This window comes from Ptychodera flava, chromosome 8 (assembly GCF_041260155.1).
Source record: "Ptychodera flava strain L36383 chromosome 8, AS_Pfla_20210202, whole genome shotgun sequence".
In the NCBI taxonomy this organism is placed as follows: domain Eukaryota; kingdom Metazoa; phylum Hemichordata; class Enteropneusta; family Ptychoderidae; genus Ptychodera; species Ptychodera flava.
The window spans coordinates 26266172-26294102 of NC_091935.1; the positions used below are offsets into that span (position 1 = coordinate 26266172).

The window sequence follows — 27931 nt, forward strand, 5'->3', positions numbered from 1 at the left end:
GCTGACATATTCCCTATCAAGGTTCTAGTGCCGTGAAAAATGTACATAACTAAATTTGTCCTACAAAAAGCAGAACAAGTGGTAGATTTGATATTGAACAAGCTGTGAGAGCCATAAATCAAGAAGTTTTGCTGTGCAAAGTTTGCTGATTGCGCTGACAACACCGTAAAACTGATACTGAGATTAGATATAAGCAACACTGCATCATTAACTGCACTTAACAAATCAGAGGAAATTCTGTAGTGCCCTTTCTGATCACCACATAACAATTCATTTTTATCACATGGAGGGGCATTTACCCAGTGAGGTATATCCTCCAGACTCATTTCAGGACCCCTGATGACTGAATAGTAACAAAATAATAACTGGTAGTGATCAATCTTTGTAAATGTGCTCACTCATTGTCATTGTTCATATTTCAAAAGCAAGTAATGAACAAGTAATGAACTTGGAAATATCACTGCTGATGTACGCTGTCCAACTTCAAAGTATATGAATGGGGAAGTACCTGTCCTTGGGCTGAGAATGTTGACATTCACGTCAAAGTTGTTTGCTTTTGAAATCTGTGATCAAGGCCCATGAGCATGTGAGAATATGACATACTTCACATCCGAAAGCTAAATACACCACAAGTATCAGTCGTACAGGTTTTATTTGTTCAACAAACGATAAATTTACATCTTAACACGCTGCAAGGGTAAAGATAAATTTCCAGTATGACGCATAGATATTACTGATAAATTTTTGAATATTACTGAATAAATTCTCTTATACAATTGAAATCTTGAGATATTTTCTTATAACTTACATAAAAACAAAACCAACTTCCTCTGCTAAACTTGAAGACAAATCTAAAACATTACCAGGAGAATACTTATTTACATATTGATAAGTGTTTACATTTTTTTATTTTGAAACAATATCTACAATTTTTTATGGTATCAAAACATTTGAAATTCTGGCACGTACATTATTTCAGTATTGTCCATGCATTTGTGTATAACATTTTGCCGCCTGAAAGCAACCATCCAATGATAAAGTAATGCAGTTGAGGGGTAACAACGTAGTCCATCTTGTGGATCACATCTAGATGATAAACATGAAACAGTTGTTACTATATGAGATGTTCAAGCTAGAGAGGAACTTCAAAGGTGAGTTGTAGTTAGTTACTTTGACAGGAATTACATTGTTTTATAGACACAGGAATACCAGAAACAGGCATTGCATTGTTTTACACAGACAATGGAATAGGAGCACCCAAGGAACATGTTTAGCTATATTGCATGGACAGATGCAAGTAATATGAACACACGATACATGCTGTGATGACAACTGTTATCAACCCCTGGGGTAACCATTCATGGATGTTTGTGTACATGTTCATTATTTTGCAAAGAATCATTGGAGTATTCAGCTTCCTGCTCGCTGGGAACAGCGCGTAGAAGATGCATGGGGCAAGCAGTGAAAGCTTGGTAAGACAATGGTGGAAATCATATACTTATATTAACTGTAGATTTGATCTGCTGAGAATTAATGTGTAAGAAATCATGCAGAGTGGATATCAATGAGGATAATACATGTAATCAAATGCTAAAGACTTATTTTGAACATGACCTAACTACCCCTTCCGCTAAGTCCGTTCTCTCCCCCTGCTGGAATTGATAAGACTTGCCTTCCGCTGTGTGCCTATTGGTGGATTCTATTCCTCAACTTGACCTAACTACCCCCTCCGCTAAGTCCATCCTCTCCCCCTGCTGGAATTCATCTGACTTGTCTTCCACTGTGTGGCTTTTGGTGGTTTCTATGGCACTTCAGCCATGTGTGCCCAGGACTTGCCAACACTAAGTGTCACTCTCAATGGTACCTACAGTATAAAATAATATCATTTAACATGTGAGGGAGTGTGATAGTTGACCTATACATTGCGATCATACTGAGTATATTGTACTGTATAAAGTGCTGTATTCAGCAGAGTGTTGGTCTCTGCTTGTGTAAAAGCCCCCTTTTCCACTCCACATATTTTTAAATGTCATTAAATCCATGAGTACATAAGCCACTACCCTTGCATGGATTAAACTGCGATAACAGGAATGATTGGATATGTGAAGTTTGGTGGAAAGACCAGCTATGGAGTGTGAAGAATCTTTGCTTAGCCACATAATATATGTTACACAGTGATTTCACCATGATATTATTGTACCAGTTCATGTGTGAGAGAGCATGGAGTGACATTTGTTGCCAGGGTGCATATGCATCCCACAGACATTAATGAATAATCACAGTGTGTGAAATTTTAATAGAAACCAATAGAAAGGTATGAATATGATATAAAATTAAGTTCCTAGTGGTGGACAACAACAAGAACAATATTCTTTTTCAAAAAAATGTATTCTATGATCCTCTACCCCTTCTCCCTTATAGAATACCATGTTGAATAATGTTTCTCTTCTTAGAATATCCCTCAAGGGGGAATCACGAATGAAAAACCAAAAATATCAATAGTACTTTTCACAATTCGATAATCTCATCATGCAGCAAAATACATATACTATGGGGACTGACTCATAAGGATTTCCTTGCTTCAGGAATATAGAGACGTTTATACTGCTCACCTTCAACTTGACTCTGTGTCCACAGAGTGTGTCTGTGGACTCCATCACTGTTTTCAAAATATCTGCACATACAGGAATAAAAGTGTGTGATAATTATAGGGATGGGAGGTGGCATTGTTGTAATATATAGCAGTACCTACATGCGTCGAGAATATTTACATCATTATTGGTAGAATGCACTTGAAGACAGTTTTCAGACTAAAATTTTTTACAGTACTGTAGCTATATGCTAATTGTGTGTACTCACTTTAAAGTTTTCACTGTCTTGTTGATGTGAATATCAAAAATCCATGTTTTACCAATAGTTAACATAGGGACAGTAACCACTTAGAATTTCAAATAACTAATTATCCGTAGATTTTGGATAATTTTTTTCTGTTGTACTAAAATTTGCACGGTAACCCTTGACTATTATTCTGACTTTGGAAGAAAACAGTTTAATGTTTCCTTGAAGGAAGTTTGAGCAAAATTTAAATCTTTTGGTTTTGAAGTGCAATGTTACCTCCTAAGTGTGTGAAAATACTAGCTTGACAGTGGTGTTGTTAGAGAAATCCACCAAACAACTTTGTTTGATTGGCATATCTCAGGAGATATGTGTTTTTGTACTTATAAACATATCCCAGATGTATAAGGACTTAACATAGGACATGTCTAGAACAGATAATAAAACTCAGATTTCCATTTCTAAATTTTAGAGGCAACTTGTATTGCAGAATGATATAAATGTATGTCAAGTATTACTAGAGGTCATTCATCACATGTGTTCGTGGCACAGAGTAATACTATAATTATACTGGTCTTCCGAAACACAAACATGGTATATATAAGAATTGCATGGTGACTCTCAGAGGACTGACTTGCTTTTGACATACAAAGTGCCAAGAATTCAAAATTGCTAGTGATACACACCTAAACACTGAGACAGTATCAAAATGACTGCTACTAGAATATTAACTTTCATGTTTTCAAACAAGATACAGTGGTGCATGATTGGAGATTCATGAATATCCTCCACTGATAATACGTGTCATTACAGGCAAATTTGCATACTTAAGTGAAACTCATACATTCACTTTTCATAAATGAATATTGATATGTCGCACTTGTAGAATTAGATGTTTCCTTCATCTCACTTACCTTGGACAGCGGTGACATCTCTGTCTTTCACTTCAAAAAGCAGTTCGTCATGAATTTGATATAACAACCTAGGTGGAAATGGACATAAATATCATTTTATTCCTGTATCTGAAGTTTAAGCCTGTTATCTCCAAATTCTCTGTACATACCGGAGATCCATCTTTGCAATAGAAAACAATAGGACTCAGTAGCGTACTGCGGTGGTGAAAGGGTTTAACCTGTTCACCACAATGCCCGGTCAAGAGGTCCACAATCACCATTGATAACAATAGGTTTAGGCCAAACCATGGTGGTGAAAGGGTTAATGACACATATATTGCCTATCCCCATAATCACGTAAACATATAAAAATGAGAGTTGATGGGTTTTCCTCTTTTCACATTATATGCACGAGTGAACATCAAAGTCCTTTTCTCCTTACACATGATTAGGCACAGGTCTATGCAAAAAATGTTTCTATGAATATATGCCATTTCCTAAAATATAGCTCTACATCTGTGAATCTAGGGAGAGTCTGCTGTGGAATAAGAAAACAACATTCAGAAGATGTGACAATTTTTGCATAAACCCACTATAAATTAGTGTACATATTACTAAAATGAGCATGCATTATGCTATTGTCAAGTAGACAAATCAGTCTTACCTGGCCTGTATATCTGAATGTTGTGAAAGTTGATGGACTATCTGAATCATTGCCGCTTTACAGATATCTGCTGCTGAACCTGGTGTGATGAGAATTACAGGGAAAAATATGAGACAATGCTTGGCTTGACTTTACCAAAAAAAATGTGTCCATCTATGTAACAGTTAGGGTCACAGGAGAATGAGCGGTTCTATTATACATGGGAAATAATACTGGCATTTCAAATTGCTAGCAAGAAAGTGAACATCCCAAGCAGAGTGCATGGTAAATATGAGACTGATGAACACATAGAACTCAGAGGAATCAATATAACACTGCAACATTTGTTACAAACTAGGTAATCCCCATTCATCTCTATAGAGATCCACCTTTGCTATGTAGATCCCTTAGATTAAATCAAACTGTGATAGTCAGATGATTACTTTGTGATCCTTACCCTGGACAATGAAATTGACAGCTTGCCTCTCAGCCTGTGATCGGAGCTGGTAGTTTGTAGAGTGGATGTGGGGAAACAGACGTCTGCGTCTGAACATAGTGACAGCATAGCCATGTCTGTGACAACACTCAATGGTTTTCTTTGTGAAGGTATTCAAAGCAGGGAATTTGCCTTCGGGAGAAAAACATAAAATTCACAAATTGTGAGAAAAAAATTACCACAGTGACTGTATTACTGTCTGCAAAGTACTAGTATACTGAGACACTGCCATTGCTATCACTATGTATAATAGAATTACAGAAAACAACAATACATGTATTTATATGAACTGATAATAGTATTTGAAATATACCAATGTCTCCCTTTTCGTACTTTAACATATCATTAGCAAGAAATGTTTGGATAACCAATTTTTTTGAATCCATTCCCATGTACATATGCTGGTTCTGCTAGTGCCGTGAAAGTCTATAGGCCTAGTGTCAGTGCCATGCAAGTTTATGGGTGTATCTAATGATGACAAAGCCGATGATAGCCATTATCTTTTTATGGGAATTAACAATTCCATGAAACTGTAGCATGCATCCTGACAATGGAATGTACTACATATTTGGAGCATTTGTTTTGGGACCGTACTTTGGAAAGTGTCCATACTCAGAACGCATAATGCATATGCAATTACATCCTATATTTGGGTTCATCAAGTTATGCCTGGCAGAATGAGCAAAGGAAAAAACTCACCTAGAAAACTGTTGATGAATTCTTTAGCTTCATCTGCTGTCACTGACAAAGTATCTGCAAGTCTGTCCTTTCCTGAATGGTTCAAAATGGAAAAATGATTCAATGGGCACATCTCTGGAGGTGCAACTGACCAGAGCAAAACTGTGAATTCACATTTGTTCACTTCTGGACAGAAGTTAGGTACCTACCAGTAACCATTCAGAGTTTTCGTGTATCGTTCGCCTTGCAAAAAGAAAAAACAGTTTGCCTGGCTGTAGTCAATTTTTCAGATTCAACCTAGTTCTTTGGATGTGGGCAAGAGATACATGCACCTATAACTATATACAGTATACTTGAGGTATTGAGGGAGCAATCTGGGAACTTCAAACTGGGAGAGCTTGCATATTCCATATTTGCTAACCTGGGACCAGTAATCTGGTCCAAGGTAAAAACCTTTCCTTTCTGGTGAATCTGGGACAGCTAGGTCCTAGATGGTATCTTTTGGCAATCTAAAACCAGTAGCAGATTACATCTTCAGCCACCTGATGGTGCAAGTTATGATTGAAGGATATATGTCTCTCAAGTGACACTTCAGTAACCATAGTACATGTATATGTAAATTCCCATGTCACTCAATATCAGTGCAAGTCGGTATATATTCATGATTACACACAATTACAATAACACATTTTGAAAGAGGCAGCAATGTCTTTTCCTTTAATTCCACATGTCTGTCTCTACATTTTTCGAAATTGTTTACATTGCTACTGGTGTAATGCAGTCTTTTCCACATAACAGCTTTCTCAGCTGATGGCATTTCTAATTGCTGTGTAGCAAATGACATATCAAGTCCACTGTTCTAGACTACTCACCTACACCATACACTACAGAATACACAACTCTCTTGGTTCTTTCTCTCTCTGTCACTTCAATCTCACTGGCTGGCTTATTCAGCCTGGAAATCCAAGAGGAAAACAAATCCACTTATTGTAAGAAAAAAGTTATTCTTCATTTGGGACTCGTCTTATTCACGCAACCCATTCACCCCAGTGCCCGGTAAACAAGTCCACAATCACCATTTGTAATAATGGGTTTGGGCCGAACCATGGTGGTGAAAGGGTTAAAAGCACGGTACCATGCTAATTTGATTTGCTCACAACATGATAGATGACTGTACTTATAATAAAATATAATGCATTCTTGGTGAATGTGTGAGAGAACCTAGACAGCAATTTTTTAATCTGAGGGCAATCAAAGATCGCATCTTCAGCAACCAAAGTCACTTCTATTGGTGAGAAATATTCGGACTTCACCTTTTAAAAAACTTTTCTGATCTACCACTAGTGTGGCCTCATTTTAAGGCTCTTGAAGTAAATAGAGTTTATACAGTCTTAGTTTTGTGAAAATTGAAAATTTCATTCTTCCCTGTAGAGTTTACACAGGCCTGGCTGCCATTTTAAATTTCAAATATCGATAAATTTAGGGTAATTTCATTCCATAGAACCAAAATTTACAAGGTGACCCCAAATTTCTATTCTTGATTTTAAAAGAGAACAGTTTAAAGCCTTGCTTTAGGAAAGTTTAAGCAAAAGTTTAAGTCTTTCAATTTCATGCTACCTTACTGTAATTGTTTATTTTCATTTTTAGATGCTGAAAATACGTTGCCTTCATCAACAAATGAAAAGCCTGTGATATGTAGGTATCACAGCACTAATTGGTATTATTTTGGGGTCAAGAGGTCACGGAGTGGAATGAACATCACTTGATTCCAGCTATCATGTTAGCTGTTTTAAAAACATGGGAGCATTGCTTGGTTTAAAGTAAGCAGGCCTTTAGCTTATTCTTATAGAAAAAACATGTAGAAATCAGCATAATCATGACAAGTTATCAAGGAATTGGTCACTCACCATTGTGAAGCCAGCTCTGCAAAATATATCATTGCAATCTGGTTTCTGAAAGACTGCTAACAGTGTGGGATCTTCTGAAAGGTGAGCCAGGAGACGTAACTCAATGGATTGGAAATCTGAAATCAGGAAAGCACAAACATTTCAAAATATTAATGGAAATTTTTGAGGCTTGTGCACAAACACAGAAATACAAAAGGAGGTAAGAAAGAGATTGTGCTGTTTTTGTGTTTGAAATATTGTGATTGAGTCAATTGCAGAATTAGGGGATGCAAAATATTATCTCATAAATTTTGACCCTCTTCTTGCCCTACAGACACAAAAATGAGAATATTTCAAGGTCCATGCTTCCTTAATCCTATACCCTTAGATTGGCAACACTGAAAAATAGTGGACACAAAAAAATTTTGCTTGAATTGTTAGTAACCTAGGGAGTCCACTCATACCATCAGTTCCCATCAGAGCCCCCTAAGTACATCCCTTTTAGATCGCAACCAAAGGTGGGTCCACTAACCTTCAGTCATCCCCTTAGATTTAGATACGTAAATATAGACTGCCTCGGCAAAGGTTTAAGGCAAAATAGATAAATGAACTTCGGATTACTGTGACATTTCCTTGGTAGATGGAATTTGTGAAATGGAATAAATGGGAACACTGGTAACTCCCAATGCTCTCAACAGTGACAAAAGAATAACATCTGGTAAGCAGCGCTGAGCAAGTTTTGGCCTTAAGATTGCACAAGTCAATAGTGAAAGACCCAGTGACAAAACAAGGGTACTTTAACCATCTATGTTCTACCGGTATGTAGCCACATAATTGAACTTAAAACCACACAATTGACCACAAGTCATTTGTTGAAAGTTTGAACAAAGCATCTACTTTCAAAAACTTGACAATAAATATTCAAAAAAATAATATGCATTTCAATACATGAAAATCTTTATGTTCAAAATGTAAAATGTCTTTCTGGCTTCACACTTAAATGTATATGTGTTCCTGTAACTACACTATACGCCTTCCATATGTGAAGCATCTTGACCCTTTGACCACAACAGTTTGGTCAAAACCATTTGTTGTCAATGGTGATTGTGGACCTCTTTATTGGAAGTTATGGTGAAGAGGGTAAAGTTAAAGCAAAGAGCATATCAGGAGACAGCAGGAAAAGGTAATGTACCAGTGGTGAATTTTTGTAACTTCAGCCAAAAAAACTGTGTGCAGATATCAATATTTTCTCTACTCTGGACATTCTTACCTGCAGCAACAAATGACCATCCATCTTCACTGATGAAAGGTTCCCTGGCAAGAATTGTATACACTGTGTCTTCTTTATCTGAAGTGATCGTGAAGCGATAACAAACTTATGACAAATCATTGTACAGTAATTAAGGGGGCGCTACACCCAAACAGGCGTATTTTGCTCAAAAATCACTTTTTTGCAAATATTCATTCAAATTTAATTAATTTGTTAACCAAAGATTAAAATAATGGTTGGGTTCACCTTTTAGCTTATCAAGCAGTCGTAAGTCAATTGATAAAGAAGTGCTAATTTATGCAAATGTATGCAAATCACACAATTTCCTGGCTTCTTTTTCTCCCAATTTCAAAATTTCCAAAGAATCTAACTCCACTCTGGCTGGGTCAAATTTTCTGAAATTTTTACATTATGTTCTTTAAATGCTATATTACAAACAAAAATTATTTTGTTTGGCAATAAACATCTTACATTTTGAATAAGATGCATTTTAATTTTGCTAATCATTATTTTAATCACTTTTTTGGTGTGTTAGTCTTTCAACCCTTGCCATTTTAGAATGAGGAGAGATAATGCAAAATAAAATACTGGTAGTAGCTTTTTTCTACATGTACTCTTCTTTCAAGTGCAATATTACATTTCAGAAAAATAGCGCCAAGTTTTTGACTTAAATCAATTTTTATCATTAATACCAAAATTGAGGTTTTTTGCCCCAAATATACACCCACTTCATCTTTCAAGTAAACTAATGTTACCACAATAGTATGAGGGGGTTTCCTTGTCATCTCTGATGAGAAATATTGCTTTGAAAAAAAACGTGTTGGCAACATGCAGCTCCACCTTAAGGAGAGACCTTCTCCTTTATGATTAAAATATTTTTATTAAAAACTTGCACTTTTACTATTTGAGATATCATGTGGTATCTGGCCACCTTTTTATTTTAAATCTTGTGAAATGTTTTTTATAGAATTACTTTGTAAGTTTTCATACTCCTGTGTTTGCAATATTCCTTGTTTTTGTCACTGCAGAAAACTTTTCTAGTATAGATGATGAATGAAGAAATAGTACTGCGATATTTATCATCATCATCATCATCATCATCACAATCAGAAATTATATCTGCCTATCATTTGTACCAATAATAGCGTTGATCCCGATTTCAAGGTTGCTACTAAATATAGCTGCACATGCGCGACTTTCGGACAATGCTGCCTAAAATTCGGACAAACTTTGTTGTTGCATGCGCGACTGTTGTTGCAGCTTGTAGTCTGAGCCATAAAATACCACAAACTAGCGTGACTTTTAGTAACCATTTAACACTAGCAGGTTTTATTTTCGTCGTTCATGCGGAAAATGCAGACAAATATTTATTTATGCATATTAATGAGAGAGAACAGTGACGTCATTTGCGATCAGTGCTATTCAAATGAAAAGTCCTTTAATGCTCGCTTGATGGCTTGTAATGACCTGTCAACCTTTGCAATCATGGACAAAGGGAAACAATCCACGGAAATATTTGATGAGATTGAATGACGTCAGGACTGACACTTCAACTGAAATCAAGGGAGTTTCAGTTGACTGCAAACTAAAATTTAGCCAAGTAAAATCAAAGACTCCAACTTTGTATCTTCAGAAGTACTTTGGGAAAAAAGACACTTACCCTTACAAACAATTTTATCAGCAACGGTAACTGTACATGGCTGCTTGGGAATGTTTTGAATATTCTGCGGACAAAAAAGTACAGAAAATTCAACCCTTTGAACCCTGCTTAGACAAAAATGTCCGCATGATGTCATAGGGTACCAGGGGGTAAGGGTGCAAAGGGTTAAAAGTAAGAAGAAAACAAGAAACATTGTTTGAAAGCCAGTAATTTAAGTTTATAATCTGCATCTTTCTCTATCCTTTGGTGAATAAGAACAGTTTATGACATCAAAACTGTCTTGATATTGTACGGTTTCTTCTACATCTATTCATTATTACATGCTTTTGTGGCATCTATGACAGTTAACCCTTTGTATGCTGTAATTTTTCCCATCAAAATTTTTATGCATCAGTTTTCCATTTTTTATGAATTGTCTTTATATTTTTCATATTTTTGGACCAAATGGACATAACTTTTTATTTACTTCAGGTTTTGATCAAAATTCTTGGGAAATCTGAAAAAATTGTCTGAAACTAAAAAAATTTGTCTGTGGCATATTTTGTAAAGGCGACAAAAATTGACTTGGGCACTAAAAAGGTTGAGGGAAACCTTAGCTTAGAATGTTTTAACCTACTGGATTTGCTGATGTGAGTCTTCCTGTTGCTGCAGCTGTATGTTGCCATGTTGTGTAGAGACAACCCTGAGAGGATATGAACAATGTTTGACACTTCAAAATGGGTGTCTGAAGCACGAGTGTGGCATTCCTTTGTATAATGCTTACTATGAGTCTCACTACAGTGTACACAGAAGTAGGATGCTAGATTCTGAAGACCTCAACAACACAACACCCCTACAGATGTACCATTTTATATTTTGCTGCAAGAATTTCTGTGATACACTTACAATGATAGAACAAGTCATCGTTGATGACACAGTCCCCACTTGTTAATGGGTACTTTGATTACAGGTCCTCAGAGAGGATAAAGTCCTCTTCATTAGGTCTGTGATAAAAATACTTTTGAATAAATTCGCTTGATACATGTCTGAGTTGTAGTTCAGACATGAAAAAAATCGTAATAAAATGGCCACACGGTGGCCGTATTGGATCGTATCAAAAAACAAATAAATGTGCATATGTATGACATAGGTCAATGTCCTTGTAGCAAATTTGATTAAAATTGGTTGAGATATGTGTGAGTTATGGCTTGTACATCAAAAAATCATAACAAAATGGCCGCACAGCAGCCATATTGGATCGTATCACAAAACAAATTAATGTACATATGTATGACTTTGGCCAATCTCCTTGTACCAACTTTGAATAAATTCGCTTGATACATGTCTGAGTTATGGTTCTGGACATGAAAAAATGTAATAAAATGGCCACACGGTGGCCATATTGGATCGTATCACAAAACAAATCAATGTGCATGTGCATGACACGGGTCAATGTCCTTTTACCAAGTTTGAATAAAATCAGTTGAGTTATGCCTGAGTTATGGCTCTGTACATGAAAAAATCGTAACAAAATGGCCGCACAGTGGCCATATTGGATCGTATCACAAAACAAATTGATTTGTATAGCTATGACATTGGTCAATGTCCTTGTACCAACTTTGAATAAAATCTGTTGAAACATGCCTGAGTAATGGCTCTGTACATGAAAAAATCGTAACAAAATGGCCGCACGGCGGCCATATTGGATCGTATCACAAAACAAATTGATGTGTATAGCTATGACATTGGTCAATGTCCTTGTACCAACTTTGAATAAAATCTGTTGAAGCATGCCTGAGTAATGGCTCTGTACATGAAAAAATCGTAACAAAATGGCCGCACGGCGGCCATATTGGATCGTATCACAAAACCAATCGACGTGCATCTGTATGACATATGAAGTAATCCTTGTACCAAGTTTGAATGAAATCGCTCCAGGCATCTCTGAGATATCTGCGTGAATGGACGGACGGACGCACGCACGCACGCACGCACGCACACACGCACGGACATGACCAAACCTATAAGTCCCCCCGGACGGTGTCCGTGGGGACTAATAAGGACTTTACTTTCACAAACTCTTTAACATTTCAAAACTCTCTGTGATTGAAAACTTTCCATGCGCAAATGAATATCACTATATTACAAACTACAGTAAAGAGATATGACAGAAATTTCACTCTCTTAAATGTGGTCATGACTGTCAACCTGAAATAATTTTCCAAAGCATTCTGAATTGTATGTAATCTTTTACTAGTAATGCTCTCTGACACAATGAAAGTGCTAATTTCACTGTCTGGACATTCAAGCTTTTATGTTGAAGGATACAGCATACAAAACAGCATTTCTATACTACACTGCACCATGAAGAAATTAGTTTATGAAAGCATGTCCATTGGATTTCATAGAATAGTGTAATTTCCAACAGTACATGCATTTTTTTCCATTTTTAACACAGATTGCAGTCTTCCAGTGTAAAATTTAAAAAACAATTACAATAGACTCACATTTTCGACAAAGGACAGAATACCATCCACATATGTGGATTTCAGTTTCATGATCTGTAAGACAGAAAAGAGAAAATTTGAAAGATTCAACCCTGAAATGCCTCCATAAAATATCATGGGAACAAATGATAACATTTCTTAACAAATAGAGTATACAATAACCTTCCTGAAATCTTAACATTCTGTTTTACAGTCATTTAATTATTTTCTGCCAGACAGATCCAATAATTTCAAACTATCTATATTCCTTTGAAAATTCGCATGACGGTTGTTGTAAATTAAGCTTATTTGTTTACTTGTTTGTGAGTGATCAAAGACTGCCTCACCTGTCTGTGTTCTAGAATTATCCTGGGTAAAGGATGAAGATCTTGTAGATGCTGCAGCTGTGATTGAAAGTGATGAGATGGATAAATGAATGAATGAATGAATAAAAAAATGGTTAAATGAACAAATCAATCAATCAATCAATCAATCTGCTGGATGAATGTCTTATTTTTTGTAGCTTCTGTAATCCACATTTGTGATTAATGCAAACACTTTTGTGACAAAAGTTCCATTTTACTGAAGCATTCAGGGGTCAGCTTTGCACTTTTGGTTTGAACTTCAGAGCTGTATCAGACTTATATCAGGTGTTAGATCATTAGGTACAGTGGTTATTGACACAGATACCAGTAGCACTTGACTGTGAAATTACATGTCATGACATTTTATTACACCCAAGTTCATTGGCAGCAATCATTATTCATATTATCAATGTCACATTTCTGTCTACCATTAAAATATTCAACAAGAGCTTGGTGTGGTACAATGCCACAGTTAATTTGCTGAAAGCAATAACACTTTTGACAAGTACATACAACCGATTCTGAAGTTGACTTGAAGTTATTGACTTGAGTCCGTGCAAGTTTTGTACTTCCCTGGTACTTCTCATCCAGCTTCAACTCATTAAATAGCACCTATTGGTCAAGAAAAACCATGATGGTAAAATAGCATGACTTAGCTTCTTGGATTATGTAGTTTTTGTGCCAGCAAAATAATACAATCTACAGAACATCACAGATATATTTAGTTCTTCTGAGTAGGCTGATGATCCTAAAGTGTGGGTGGTTGAGAAGTGCAGTTGTATAGTGACTTATTGAAAAGTTGCTGATAAAATGTTCACACAGTAAAACTATGGATGGGTGTTTTAGGTATTACAATACTCTTTGGAGATTTTGGCAAACATCTGTGAAACCTACCTCTCTGGTTTGTGCAAGGCTGCTCAGTACAAAGGGATGTCCTGCAGTCTCATGGGCTCGCTTCTCAATATCTTGTAACTTTTTCTAAGAATTTGATAGAAAACCATCGATGATCAAACTATTGTGGAAAACATGGTATTGGATGGCAATGCAGTGTTTGGAATTGATATAAACTAATCATTTTTACCCATAATTATCTACCGCCATTAATAGTTCCAACCACAGTCCCTCCATCAATAGGATGTATCAAAAGATATCATCTTAGGGGGTATGCTTGTAATTATTATTCATGAATAGCACCCCCAGACGAGCACTGATTTCTACCACTGTGACTCAGCTTTCTTCATTTTGGTTATAGGTGGAAAAAAATACAAAGTACAGGCGGTTACACGTAGTGTATGTGCACATTAAGTTTGTGCAAAATGTTCTCATTTTTCACTAAAACTTAATTTTCACAGCCGGCAAATTTTAACCAACAGCTCGTTGTCTTTGCCGGCTATTTTCTACATCCCTGGGCCTCTGATTTTGTATGGAATGAACTGTTGTACGGTGGATGTGCTAATTCTAAGTTCATCTAACAGAGTAAAATTCAACAACTGTATACATAGCAGCAGTCTCTTGAAACGCTATCAGTATGGTTATGTCATTGAGTAAGTTTGCAGGAGTTACTGTAATATACATACATTTTCATTTAGGGAGTCATCAATTTCCTACCTACCCTGAGAACATTTGTACACTCCGCCAACTTGGCCACATTTATTTTCACACCCTCTTTTTCCATCACTGTAACAGACAACAGACAGAACATTGTGATTTGAACATACTGGCATCAACTGGAAGACAATTTCAAGGCGACACAAGCACCACTGGTACAGTTGGTGTTTGTCAGAATAGATGAAGACCCGGAAAATACTCCTTTAACCTGTTCACCCCCAATGCCCTGTAAACAGGTCCACACTCATCATTGATAACGATGGGTTTGGACCAAACCATGGTGGTGAAAGGGTTAAATGAGTACAGTATATTTCCCTTTGTTAGCAGCTCAAGAGTACTATTCTATAACCACAGTAACATTATAATAATTATAATAAGTCTCTTCTAGAGATATTGTACTACGGGTACGAACAACTAAATTATCATTATATTACATTATAGATAAAATGTTTATTTTCATGAAGTTGTAAAGAACAAACTCAAGCTGATGGATGCAAATCAAAGTAAAGGTAAGGAGCATGACATGGTGCAGATTATTTTCTCTGAAAAGGTGAATATCACCCTGAATATCACCCTGGTTTCCCCAGGTTCCCAGCAAGGATTTGGCACAATCCAATTTCTGGGTTAATAATGGTTAATAGTCGCGCCAGCGGCTTACTGACTACGCATGCGCTTATTCATAATATACTATGCGAGTAACCGGAAGTGTACCCTTCTTTCATGGGCGCCGCCATGTTTTTTTTTTGAGTACTCGTAAATAAACAAATACGAAACAAATTATCATTATATAACATGCCATTTATAAAATATACCTCTTTTATTAGCCAGTAAATGTTATTATGCACCTTGTCGCTGATACAAAATATCGTTCATATAGATAAAGGGAGAAAACTGTCGTGCATATGAACGGTGGCATACGCAAAGAATGCTGGGATTGAATTTTAGAAAAGCGCCCCCTGTGTCAATAATTAAATTCAAAAATTGCCAGTTTTTAGACGGAACGCTATAGTTTTCAGCTTGCAAGTGGAAGTTGGGCAGTGCGGTTACCATTGCAATGATAATGATTGCATGATACGTCCCTTGTTTAACGCAATAGGCTGTTATCATTGTAAAAATTGCCAATTTTTGTCCAAAATTTTTACACGTTACAGAAAATCTATAGGCCTACCTGCACTGCTGCAGGGTTGACATCGTGTACGTACTTGAACTGCTTTCATCAGAGGGGAAACTGGGCATAGTTGTCATATAAATGTTTATGAAGTAACAATTAATTACATTTTATCATGAATCAATACAAATAACATTGCCAATCTTAACCCCTGGCACGACACCAAGGGCTGAGCCCTATATAATATTATCAGCCTGGCTTACCTGCAAGGATTGGGCACAATCTCATTTCTAGGTTGATAATGGTCAACATCACCCTAGCTTACCTGCAAGGATTGGGCACAATCTCATCTCTAGGTTGATAATGGTCAAAGTCAGCCTGGCTTACCTGCAAGGATTGGGCACAATCTCATTTCTAGGTTGATAATGGTCAATATCAGCCTGGCTTACCTGCAAGGATTGGGCACAATCTCATTTCTAGGTTGATAATGGTCAATATCAGCCTGGCTTACCTGCAAGGATTGGCACAATCTCATTTCTAGGTTGATAATGGTCAATATCAGCCTGGCTTACCTGCAAGGATTGGGCACAATCTCATTTCTAGGTTGATAATGGTCAATATCAGCCTGGCTTACCTGCAAGGATTGGGCACAATCTCATTTCTAGGTTGATAATGGTCAATATCAGCCTGGCTTACCTGCAAGGATTGGGCACAATCTCATTTCTAGGTTGATAATGGTCAAAGTCAGCCTGGCTTACCTGCAAGGATTGGGCACAATCTCATTTCTAGGTTGATAATAGTCAATGTCGGCCTGGCTTACCTGCAAGGATTGGGCACAATCTCATCTCTAGGTTGATGAACAAGTCCCATAGCTGTACTGCTTTCAGCTTTGTGTACAGTTTCTGCATGGCAGTACTTAGCATGGACAAATCTTCACAAACTGTGTCGTTTCCCTGCATCATAATTGGCAAATGGTCAAAATACAGAGCAGTGGAATCTCAAAGCAGAGATAACAATCCCTTGTTCTGCATTGTCATGTTAAATACAATGACAGGTAAGCTTATTCCACCAAAAAACTCACTTTGTTTCCATTCTGTTTAGAAAAGTTCAACTCTGGTATTATTTAATGATTTTTTTTTTTAAACTAGCTGGTTTACACTCAAAGTTACAGCTTAAAATGTTAGTCTATAGACAATATTATCTATAAAAAAGGTCTTAATTTTAGTAGAAATCATGCTGCTGTTGATAACCACAATCTAACTAACTCATAGTAGCTGATACTGCTCCTCAGCATAGAAGCTAGAAATGTCAGAACACTCCCCTATGTTGAGGATGAAAACAAACTACCCCTCACTGTACTGTACGGAATGATTACAATTCAGCAGGCTCAAGTTCAAGATTACCTGCTGTGTACTTTTGTGGTTGAAGTTTGAGTGACTCCGTAACATCTTCAAACTGCTGTGGAGGATTGTCAGGGTCCAACACCCAACTGGCAATCTTGACATCCAGAAAGCACCACTGGGTACACACTAAACGGGAATACGTAAGTAAAGCACAACATTGAAAATTCATATATATAGTAATAGACATCAAATCAGGTCCAATAATCATTATCATTCAAGGTAACTATGAAATATACCAGGTCCAAGGAATATATCGAAAATGACAAAGGCAATAGGGTCATCTTGAACCACGAAATAGTGGTGGTACCAGGTGTCCGGAATGGGTAAGCATACCCTGCGAGCTAGCTGCACCAGTCACGATTGACCCAAAGCGATAAATCCATTGTTATTCAGTGAATTCACCAAATTACTTTTGTGAGTCAAAATTTGGTATGCTGTCACTCATCATTCGAGAAACAGACAGGTCATATTTTGATACAACATCTCCGTATCTACCGTAGAACTTCTTAAATGATTTCACTAACAAATATGACCCATTCAGCATAAGAATTTGATGGTGAAGCCCATATTTTCTGCATTTATTACAATGTAAATACAATGAAATGTGTGTGAAATAGACCAGGGGCATGGTCACAAAGTTTGTTTTTGTTGGAGACCACTGCTGAGCCTTTTAGTAAAAGTCTAGAATAATTCAACAAATTATGTCAGGTTGTGTGTACAATAATACAAACTCTGCTTTAATTTGAGAGTTGCCGAAAAGAATGATTTGATAAATTACTTTCAATTTTATTATTCAAGTATCCTGGTTGCTGAGTGACATCTGATATTTTTTGCCACTGCTCATGAAAAAACAGAAAAACCATCATTATCAATTTATACCATTCTCTCATGTTTGCTTAGATGTGGTCTTTCCAAACTTAAATTATTGTCATTGTGCTGGTCACAGATGTGAGAACACAATGTAGTTGTAACAAGATAACATAGATATGGTGGGACTTGGAGGATGATGTAGTGTCATCCAGTGTAGAGTATACCTTCTTGATTGTCAAATTTGTAATGTTTGATAAACTGATACGCCAACTCTTGTCCATCATAGCATATCTTCCTGGTACGTTGTGACATAACACATTTCGTCAGTTCTCTGGAAAAGAAGATGGTAAGCAAGCTTAGTATTTCCTAACAATCATTTTTTAAAGTAAATTGAGCATTCTTCCATGCAAAGGAATCTTTGTGACTCTCTGTTTACACTCATTAGTTGCATTTTCCCTACATTTATTCAGTGCTTTCTCATGTGTGGCAAGGAGCAGAACAAATCCATCTGGCTTTTGGTTGTCTTGGTGGCCAAATCATGGTATATTCAGTGTCCAAATTATGCATTGCATATCTACTAGTTAATTGTACCAAAGAAATAATTAATTGTCAATGCAAACTTGTCAATAGTCGTTAACAGAGATACTCAGGCAGTATAAAAACAGAAAATCTTTTTTCACCTCTCTTTCAAAATCAAGAATGAAAATCCTGGGGTCACCATGCAAATTTTGGTACTGGAGAAACAATTTACCTAACTTACTGACACTTGACATTCCACATGGCAACCAACACACACAAACTCCAAAGGGAGAAATTAGATTTTCAATTTTTACAAAAATAAGTTGGCAATTACTTTACTTACTGCTTGAGCTTCAAAATGAGCCAACACAAGTGGTAGGCCAAACAAGTATTGCAAAAATTTGAGTCGAAATATCTTTACCCGAGGCACATTCTACCCTAAACATCAATGTATAGAAAGCCTATAGTGTTGAGTGACTCTCCATAGGAGAGTTTACGAATGAAAAACTTTCATCCTCAGCCTTACGACTGGAAATGATGGGTTATACCAAAATGTGTCAGGGGAAAGGGGTATGTGACTGGTGCATCTACCTTGCCCATGCTGTGTACTCCTTGTCTACTGAGTCAAATACAAGTTTTATAACTCTGCATTTACTTGATCGTAAATCATCTTTATCACAGGGGTCGTGATCCTCTTGTAACAATATAGCCATGACATAACCAATCTCTCTCCTGCCATTCTCATCATCTAATTTGTTTTTCCGCTTCTGTTTATGGAAGAAAAAAAATTTCAGTTTCTTTTATACCAGTAAGTGTGTATGGGGACTTCACTATAATAGTCAAAACTAATGCAAAATTAATGAAATAAAGTGGAAACCTTTGCACATTGCTAAGAACTTCAGCTGGCCTTGTACATTAGGTTTTCAACCAATCAGAGTCCATTTGTCAATAGTGAGCTGTCTCTACGCATTACAACAGTTAGAACAATTCTGTTCTCAAGGAATCTGATTTTGAATCTAAAGTGATATTCACTGTTTTCATTGCGCCAAATAAAATGATTAAAAAATCCTGTCACTATGGTTGACCTATTTGGTGTATCACGGTTTGAGAACAAAAGGACCCTCGGCCCTGGTGATCTTTGTCATGGAAACAGCTGGACTTTATTGCTGAATCCTCCCATAGCTTTGGAATCAGCTGCATCCCCTACGATAATGTAATTTCCAAAATTTTAGTGAATACATGCAACAGAAGTATGATGATAGATCTCACTCGTCACAATCACAGAGTTCAAAAAGTAACTTATCTGAACTTACTCCAGGAGGAACTCTGACTTCTCTGAGTTGTGTGGATTTATTCCTGTACACTAATGTCAAACAGAGTTCTTCTGAACTTTGAACCCAATCTGTGACCTTTGACCTGGTGCTCTCATCAATCTGGTCACCATGAAGAAGTTGCGATGTTGTTGGCGTTGCTGATGATGACGAAGATGATGATGACAACAGTGATGAAACAGTCTGTGTGGATGAAGAACTTTGGCTTAAGGTTCAGTCAGTCTTTCTTGTTACTTTACCTATTCTATTTATACTATGCCCACAATATTTCACATAGTGTTTCATCTAGAGAGGGGGATGGGGGATTCCCCCTCTGTTGACATGTTGGTACCCCCTAGTAATTTGTCAGGGGGGGAGACCAGCCCCCCCCCCCCCCCCCCCCCCCCCCCCCCCCCCCCCCCCCCCCCCCCCCCCCCCCCCCCCCCATGAAGTGGTACGAGTCACACCCTAGAGATAAAAGTAGAACACAATAACTGGTGAAAACCCCCCTAAATTTTCTGGTAAAGGACGAAAATCCCCCTGTTGATGCCATCCTGGATGAAACACTGTTCACAGTACTTATATCAATGATAGCAAGCAAAACTAAACACACGGCTGGGCAAGTTGGAAGAATAAACATTGACAACAACAGGGTGATGGCACCAAGTTAAAACATTTTCTGTAGTGCTGCTGTACTGCATTTGTTGCAGATGTGGATCTAGTATTTTAGACATGATCAATAAACCTCACAATCAGTTCCGGAAACATAATACAAAAGTATATACACTATATTATGAACAGCGAAATGTTAGTCACCAGAGAGTCCATGACAAAAACTTTGTCAAAAAACATGAGCTATGGCCAGTAGTTGGTAAAAATGCACGTTTCACATTGTTGAAGCTATCGTGCTATGGGCATTTGTATGCCATTGTACATTATAGAACCCAAACGTGCAGGACAAACGTGCATGACTAAACGCTGTAAAAGTCTGCACGTTAGACATTTTAGACACGTTAGGTCCGTACACGTTAGGTTTGCACGATACACGATAGGTTTGCATGATTTGCATGATAGAAATGCGAGTCATGTTGAGAACCTAAAATAATATACACGTTAGACATTTTAGACACGTTAGGTCCGTACACGTTAGGTCTGCACGATACACGATAGGTTTGCACGATTGGCATAATAGATTTTGACTCGTGTGGAGAACCGAAAATGATATACACACTAGACATTTTAGACACGTTAGGTCCGTACACGTTAGGTTTCCATGATACAGGATAGGTTTGCACGATTGGCATAATAGATTTTGACCCATGTTGAGAACCTAAAATGACATGCACGTTAGACATTTTAGACACGTTAGGTCCGTAAACGTTAGGTTGGCACGTTACACGATAGGTTTGCACGATTGGCATGATAGATTTTGACCCATGTTGAGAACCTAAAATGACATGCACGTTAGACATTTTAGACACGTTTATAGGTCCGTAAACGTTTGGTTGGCACGTTACACGATAGGTTTGCACGATTGGCATAATAGATTTTGACTCGTGTGGAGAACCGAAAATGATATACACACTAGACATTTTAGACACGTTAGGTCCGTACACGTTAGGTTTCCATGATACAGGATAGGTTTGCACGATTGGCATAATAGATTTTGACCCATGTTGAGAACCTAAAATGACATGCACGTTAGACATTTTAGACACGTTAGGTCCGTAAACGTTAGGTTGGCACGTTACACCATAGGTTTGCACGATTGGCATAATAGATTTTGACCCATGTTGAGAACCTAAAATGACATGCACGTTAGACATTTTAGGCACGTTAGGTCCGTAAACGTTTGGTTGGCACGTTACACCATGGGTTTGCACGATTGGCATAATAGATTTTGACCCATGTTGAGAACCTAAAATGACATGCATGTTAGACATTTTAGGCACGTTAGGTCCGTACACGTTAGGTCGGCACGTTACACGATAGGTTTGCACGATTGGCATGATAGATTTTGACCCATGTTGAGAACCTAAAATGACATGCACGTTAGACATTTTAGACACGTTAGGTCCGTACACGTTAGGTCGGCACGTTACACGATAGGTTTGCACGATTGGCATAATAGATTTTGACCCATGTTGAGAACCTAAAATGACATGCACGTTAGACATTTTAGACACGTTAGGTCCGTAAACGTTTGGTTGGCACGTTACACCATGGGTTTGCACGATTGGCATAATAGATTTTGACCCATGTTGAGAACCTAAAATGACATGCATGTTAGACATTTTAGGCACGTTAGGTCCGTACACGTTAGGTCGGCACGTTACACGATAGGTTTGCACGATTGGCATGATAGATTTTGACCCATGTTGAGAACCTAAAATGACATGCACGTTAGACATTTTAGACACGTTAGGTCCGTACACGTTTGGTCGGCACGTTACACGATAGGTTTGCACGATTGGCATGATAGATTTTGACCCATGTTGAGAACCTAAAATGACATGCACGTTAGACATTTTAGACACGTTAGGTCCGTACACGTTTGGTCGGCACATTACACCATGGGTTTGCACGATTGGCATAATAGATTTTGACCCATGTTGAGAACCTAAAATGACATGCATGTTAGACATTTTAGACACGTTAGGTCCGTACACGTTTGGTCGGCACGTTACACGATAGGTTTGCACGATTGGCATGATAGATTTTGACCCATGTTGAGAACCTAAAATGACATGCACGTTAGACATTTTAGACACGTTAGGTCCGTACACGTTTGGTCGGCACGTTACACGATAGGTTTGCACGATTGGCATGATAGATTTTGACCCATGTTGAGAACCTAAAATGACATGCACGTTAGACATTTTAGACACGTTAGGTCCGTACACGTTAGGTCGGCACGTTACACGATAGGTTTGCACGATTGGCATGATAGATTTTGACCCATGTTGAGAACCTAAAATGACATGCACGTTAAACATTTTAGACACGTTAGGTCCCTACACGTTAGGTCTGCACGATACAAGATAGGTTTGCACGATTGGCATGATAGAGATTGACCTTACCGTGTTTGTAGGCCATCACGTTAATCTTGAGACATATCGTATAAGGTGCCGACCTAAGATTTACGGAGCTAACGTGTCTAAAATGTCTAACGTGTATGTCATTTTAGGTTGTCCACGAGTCAAATTCTATGATGCCAATCGTGCAAACTTATCGTGTAACGTGCTGACCACGATACGTTAGGTTTGCACTAGACACGTTAGGTCCGTACACGTTAGGTCGGCACGTTACACGATAGGTTTGCACGATTGGCATGATAGATTTTGACCCATGTTGAGAACCTAAAATGACATGCACGTTAGACATTTTAGACACGTTAGGTCCGTACACGTTTGGTCGGCACGTTACACGATAGGTTTGCACGATTGGCATGATAGATTTTGACCCATGTTGAGAACCTAAAATGACATGCACGTTAGACATTTTAGACACGTTAGGTCCCTACACGTTAGGTCTGCACGATACAAGATAGGTTTGCACGATTGGCATGATAGAGTTAGACCTTACCGTGTTTGTAGGCCATCACGTTAATCTTGAGACATATCGTATGCACGCTGACCTAAGATTTACGGAGCTAACGTGTCTAAAATGTCTAACGTGTATGTCATTTTAGGTTGTCTACGAGTCAAATTCTATGATGCCAATCGTGCAAACGTTAGGTCCCTACACGTTAGGTCTGCACGATACAAGATAGGTTTGCACGATTGGCATGATAGAGATTGACCTTACCGTGTTTGTAGGCCATCACGTTAATCTTGAGACATATCGTATAAGGTGCCGACCTAAGATTTACGGAGCTAACGTGTCTAAAATGTCTAACGTGTATGTCATTTTAGGTTGTCCACGAGTCAAATTCTATGATGCCAATCGTGCAAACTTATCGTGTAACGTGCTGACCACGATACGTTAGGTTTGCACTAGACACGTTAGGTCCGTACACGTTAGGTCAGCACGTTACACGATAGGTTTGCACGATTGGCATGATAGATTTTGACCCATGTCATGAACCTAAAATGACATGCACGTCAGACATTTTAGACACGTTAGGTCCGTACACGTTTGGTCGGCACGTTACACGATAGGTTTGCACGATTGGCATGATAGATTTTGACCCATGTTGAGAACCTAAAATGACATGCACGTTAGACATTTTAGACACGTTAGGTCCCTACACGTTAGGTCTGCACGATACAAGATAGGTTTGCACGATTGGCATGATAGAGTTAGACCTTACCGTGTTTGTAGGCCATCACGTTAATCTTGAGACATATCGTATGCACGCTGACCTAAGATTTACGGAGCTAACGTGTCTAAAATGTCTAACGTGTATGTCATTTTAGGTTGTCCACGAGTCAAAATCTATGATGCCAATCGTGCAAACTTATCGTGTAACGTGCTGACCACGATACGTTAGGTTTGCACGATTGGCATGATAGATTTTGACGTGTCTAAAATGTCAAACGTGTATGTCCAATGAGGGTCTCAAAATGAGTCAAGAGCTATCATGGCAATCATGCAAACCTATCGTGTATCGTGCATACCTAACGTGTACGGATCTAACGTGTCTAAAATGTCTAACGTGTATGTCATTTTAGGGGCTCCAGATAAGTTGAATGGTACAGTCATGATATACACGTTAGACATTTTGGACACGTTAGGTCCGTACACGTTAGGTCGGCACGTTACACGATAGGTTTGCACGATTGGCATGATAGATTTTGACCCATGTTGAGAACCTAAAATGACATGCACGTTAGACATTTTAGACACGTTAGGTCCGTACACGTTAGGTCGGCACGTTACAGGATAGGTTTGCACGATTGGCATGATAGATTTTGACCCATGTTGAGAACCTAAAATGACGTACACGTTAGACATTTTAGACACGATAGGTTCTTACACGTAAGGTCTGCACGGTACACGATAGGTTTGCAAGTTTGGCTTTTTTGGTCACGTTAGTTCCGACCTAACATGTCAAACGTGCACTACTAAAATGTAAAAATGTCTAAAATGAAAAAATCCAGACTTCTGGCCATGGATGCAAAACATCTATTTTCTTCTATTTAAAATTTTTGTTTGTTGACGTGGCAAAACTATCTTATGGCTTTACCTCTGGTTTGATGACTCGGACCTTAGTTTGCTTCTTGAAAGGCACTTTAAACAACACTTTCTGACTTCCTGTGATTGCTCTAGACGTAAGATTGCTCTGATTTATAAGCTTTTCTAGAAAAAAGGAAGAAAGGTACGATATCGTCAGGGATTTGTTAGCTCCACAAAACTATTGCAAACAACTGTTAGAAGACTTTCCATTTCATTACAAGAATTTTTGAACCTCTGCATGTGATGGCTAGACATGTATGACAAATGAAACACATTATTGTGAATTCTGAAGTTTTGAAAAGCAATTGGACACAACATTGGGTATGATACTAGAGTAAAAAAATGTCTGTTTTTGGATCAGTCAAACTGTTTGTATTACTTATCATTATTCACACTTTATACAATGTGATGAGGATGTCTGTTCATTTTTGCCCTAAAACAACAAATTATATCAACTAATAAAAAACATGGCATCAACATTTTCACTGGGGAAAACTTCTTCACTGTAAATGTAAAGTAAAACTATTTCATACCAACTTCTTGAAGTTCTCCATCACCTGACTGTCTGCTATTACAGCTCTGTATGCTTAATTCTGATCTCAGGATGGAAGTCCTTACATTTGTATGATCTTCCAGTAAGTTGATCCCATCATTGCAAAATCTACAGATGTGAAAAGAGAGAATATTGACCTCAATGACTTCTTGGTAATTTTAATACTAATTGGAACTAATAAATTGTATTAGATTCCAGCACAAACAAGTGTGACTGACTAAATTAAAAACAGTAGTGTTGTGGAACATTGGTAAAAATTTCACAATTTATGCAACTATGCATGATTTTTATCCTCTTCAGTCCAATACGTTTTGGAAAAGTTTATTTTTCACAAAAGAAACCTGTCCAACGATGCTAGAATCCTGTGCCTTCACAAATCAAAAACTATAACTATATGATAATGTAGGATATATCAGCCAACTGCCTGACACATTACATTCTGCGATTGACTCAGTATATTGATTAGTGGAATATAATAACCTGATAGATTTTACCATTTAAACGTCTCTTTTTTAAATAAATGACAAATGACAGCCATTCTTTTCACCTATGTAGCTGACTGGCAACCTACTCACTTATTTTTATCTTCATGCCTGCAGTCCTTATTCTTGGCCACAATTTCACTTCTAAAACCAACTATCTTACTCTTGGCTACATTCTCACTTTGAAAACCAAAATCCTCAATCTTACATTGCTTCAGAGGTCTGATACCAAAGCTACAGCTACTTCTCACAGGCGGCCCTGTCACCGTACATGATTTTGGATGGTCCCTGTCTAACTGCCTAGCACTTTCTCTGAGTCCTTCAAATCTAGCACTTCTGTCTTGCGATGCCTTCTTGGACTCAGAACATACTGCCTGCTTTCTACAAGGCTCAAAAGTTGCTATGCTTTGCGTGGCACTTAGTGTTATAGCTTCTACATCACTGCACGTTTCTGTGAAACCCTTCCCTGACACAATATTTGCCTTGTTTACTTGTTCAACAAATGGCATCTCTTGGTTCACGCTGTCAACCTCCATGATGTGGCCTGCTTGCTGAGCACTTGCCAAGCTTTCCACATCTTCAAGTTTTATTTCAATGCTGTGATGTCTTTTGTCCTGAGCTGCATAGTCAACAACGTCACCATTGTGAAAATAAATGCCAGTGATATTTCCGACGTTGTGGGCATTGTTGGTTTGTAGGGCTGGACTAATACCTCGTTCAGAATTACAGTATTCCATATTTCCTGATGCATGTTGCCTTATCCTCGTATCTGTCAATAAAGAGTGGAAAGCAGGTATTGTCACCATGAGAATAAGAAGGAAAGAACATTTGTGGAGAGCAAATCAGTATGAAAATGTGGAACAAGTTTTCAAAAGTATCAATCCCGATAATTTCTTTCAAAAGTTAATATTAAATATACATTGAGATGTGTTGCATTTCTGAATTTATATGTTAAGAAAATACTATCCATAAATGATTCCCCAACGCAAAATTAGCAGTTTAAAATTTAAAAATAAATAAATTTAGGGTAATGGTAAATTTATTGCAAAGTTGAAAATACTACAGAAATTCTAAAGAGTTGAGCAAAATTTCATATTTGCAAATAATGTTACAGTTTTATGCTCATGATCTCAGTGAGCTCTTTGCATGTTTAATAGGTGTCTCTTGTTCTTATATGAGACTTGTAATGCAAAACACGGAAACACTTTCCTCCATTTTCATATTGATCTGGCAAATGATGATGATAACGATGATATCAATTCAAGTTGGTCTTGTTGTCGCCCAGGGTTGGTCACTATGGAACTGACTAAAATGTATGGCTTGGTTATTGCTAGATGCTTATTTACAAATACTTCTTACCAAATCCTCTGTTTCGCCTGTTAATCATGCCGAGTGCCTGCTCATATTGTTCTCTGAGAGCCCTCATTACGATGCAACCATCCGATGAGAGAATGTCATGATTTCCCAAACTTGGTGGACGCTGCACTGGAGTCCACACGGCTGACGACATTCTCTTTCTGAGCGCCTGGTGACGTAGAATCAGAAGTTGATTTTGTTGTCAAATCAGCGGAATTTGGTCAGCTAAAGTTTAAATGGTTCAATATTCACCAGTGCTAGAGACGGTACTTTTCCTCTATCTAACTTTCTATGAGATTCCTCACAATTATTTACTCTATAGTAGCACCAACATCCCGGACCAACATAGGGTGTCGTCAGCCGGGCCTGGGCCTCCTTTTGTGCTGAAAAGCTGTCCGAGGCAGTACAGTGAT

The 27931-nt window shown here is 37.8% G+C and overlaps 1 protein-coding gene across 5 annotated transcripts; it reads right to left on the minus strand.

Annotated features, from left to right (window-relative positions):
- Positions 1 to 635: 635 nt before the first annotated feature.
- LOC139138904 (DNA polymerase nu-like) lies at positions 636 to 27923 on the minus strand. Of its 5 annotated transcripts, none has more exons than XM_070707498.1 (26): positions 27771 to 27923; positions 27522 to 27687; positions 26726 to 26931; positions 25661 to 25788; positions 25138 to 25250; positions 19953 to 20153; positions 19231 to 19406; positions 18345 to 18451; positions 17311 to 17436; positions 16728 to 16860; positions 14804 to 14868; positions 14086 to 14169; positions 13705 to 13803; positions 13174 to 13230; positions 12848 to 12901; positions 10978 to 11043; positions 10362 to 10425; positions 8702 to 8779; positions 7453 to 7568; positions 6418 to 6500; positions 5567 to 5638; positions 4829 to 4999; positions 4393 to 4471; positions 3750 to 3817; positions 2613 to 2674; positions 636 to 1864 (listed from the first exon to the last, which is right to left on the minus strand). In XM_070707498.1, exons 8-20 carry the CDS (start codon positions 18402 to 18404, stop codon positions 6492 to 6494), a joined length of 1011 nt encoding a protein of 336 aa, XP_070563599.1. In that variant the 5' UTR covers positions 18405 to 18451; positions 19231 to 19406; positions 19953 to 20153; positions 25138 to 25250; positions 25661 to 25788; positions 26726 to 26931; positions 27522 to 27687; positions 27771 to 27923; the 3' UTR covers positions 636 to 1864; positions 2613 to 2674; positions 3750 to 3817; positions 4393 to 4471; positions 4829 to 4999; positions 5567 to 5638; positions 6418 to 6491. The 5 variants fall into 5 exon arrangements, with proteins under 5 accessions (XP_070563599.1, XP_070563598.1, XP_070563596.1 ...); XM_070707497.1 differs by having other exon boundaries at positions 26645 to 26931; positions 27771 to 27895; XM_070707495.1 differs by having other exon boundaries at positions 27522 to 27919.
- Between the last annotated feature and the right edge of the window lie 8 nt (positions 27924 to 27931).

What these genes read in the sequence shown, in the direction of transcription:
- LOC139138904 (XM_070707494.1), bottom strand. Translation starts at nt 27,672, where the DNA reads ATGTCGTCAGCCGTGTGGACTCCAGTGCAGCGTCCACCAAGTTTGGGA. An exon ending in CAGGCGAAACAGAGGATTTG is followed by an intron (nt 26,932 to 27,521) that starts GTAAGAAGTATT and finishes CTTTATTGACAG; the next exon opens with ATACGAGGATAAGGCAACAT. An exon ending in TCCGAGTCATCAAACCAGAG is followed by an intron (nt 20,154 to 25,137) that starts GTAAAGCCATAA and finishes TCATCCACACAG; the next exon opens with ACTGTTTCATCACTGTTGTC.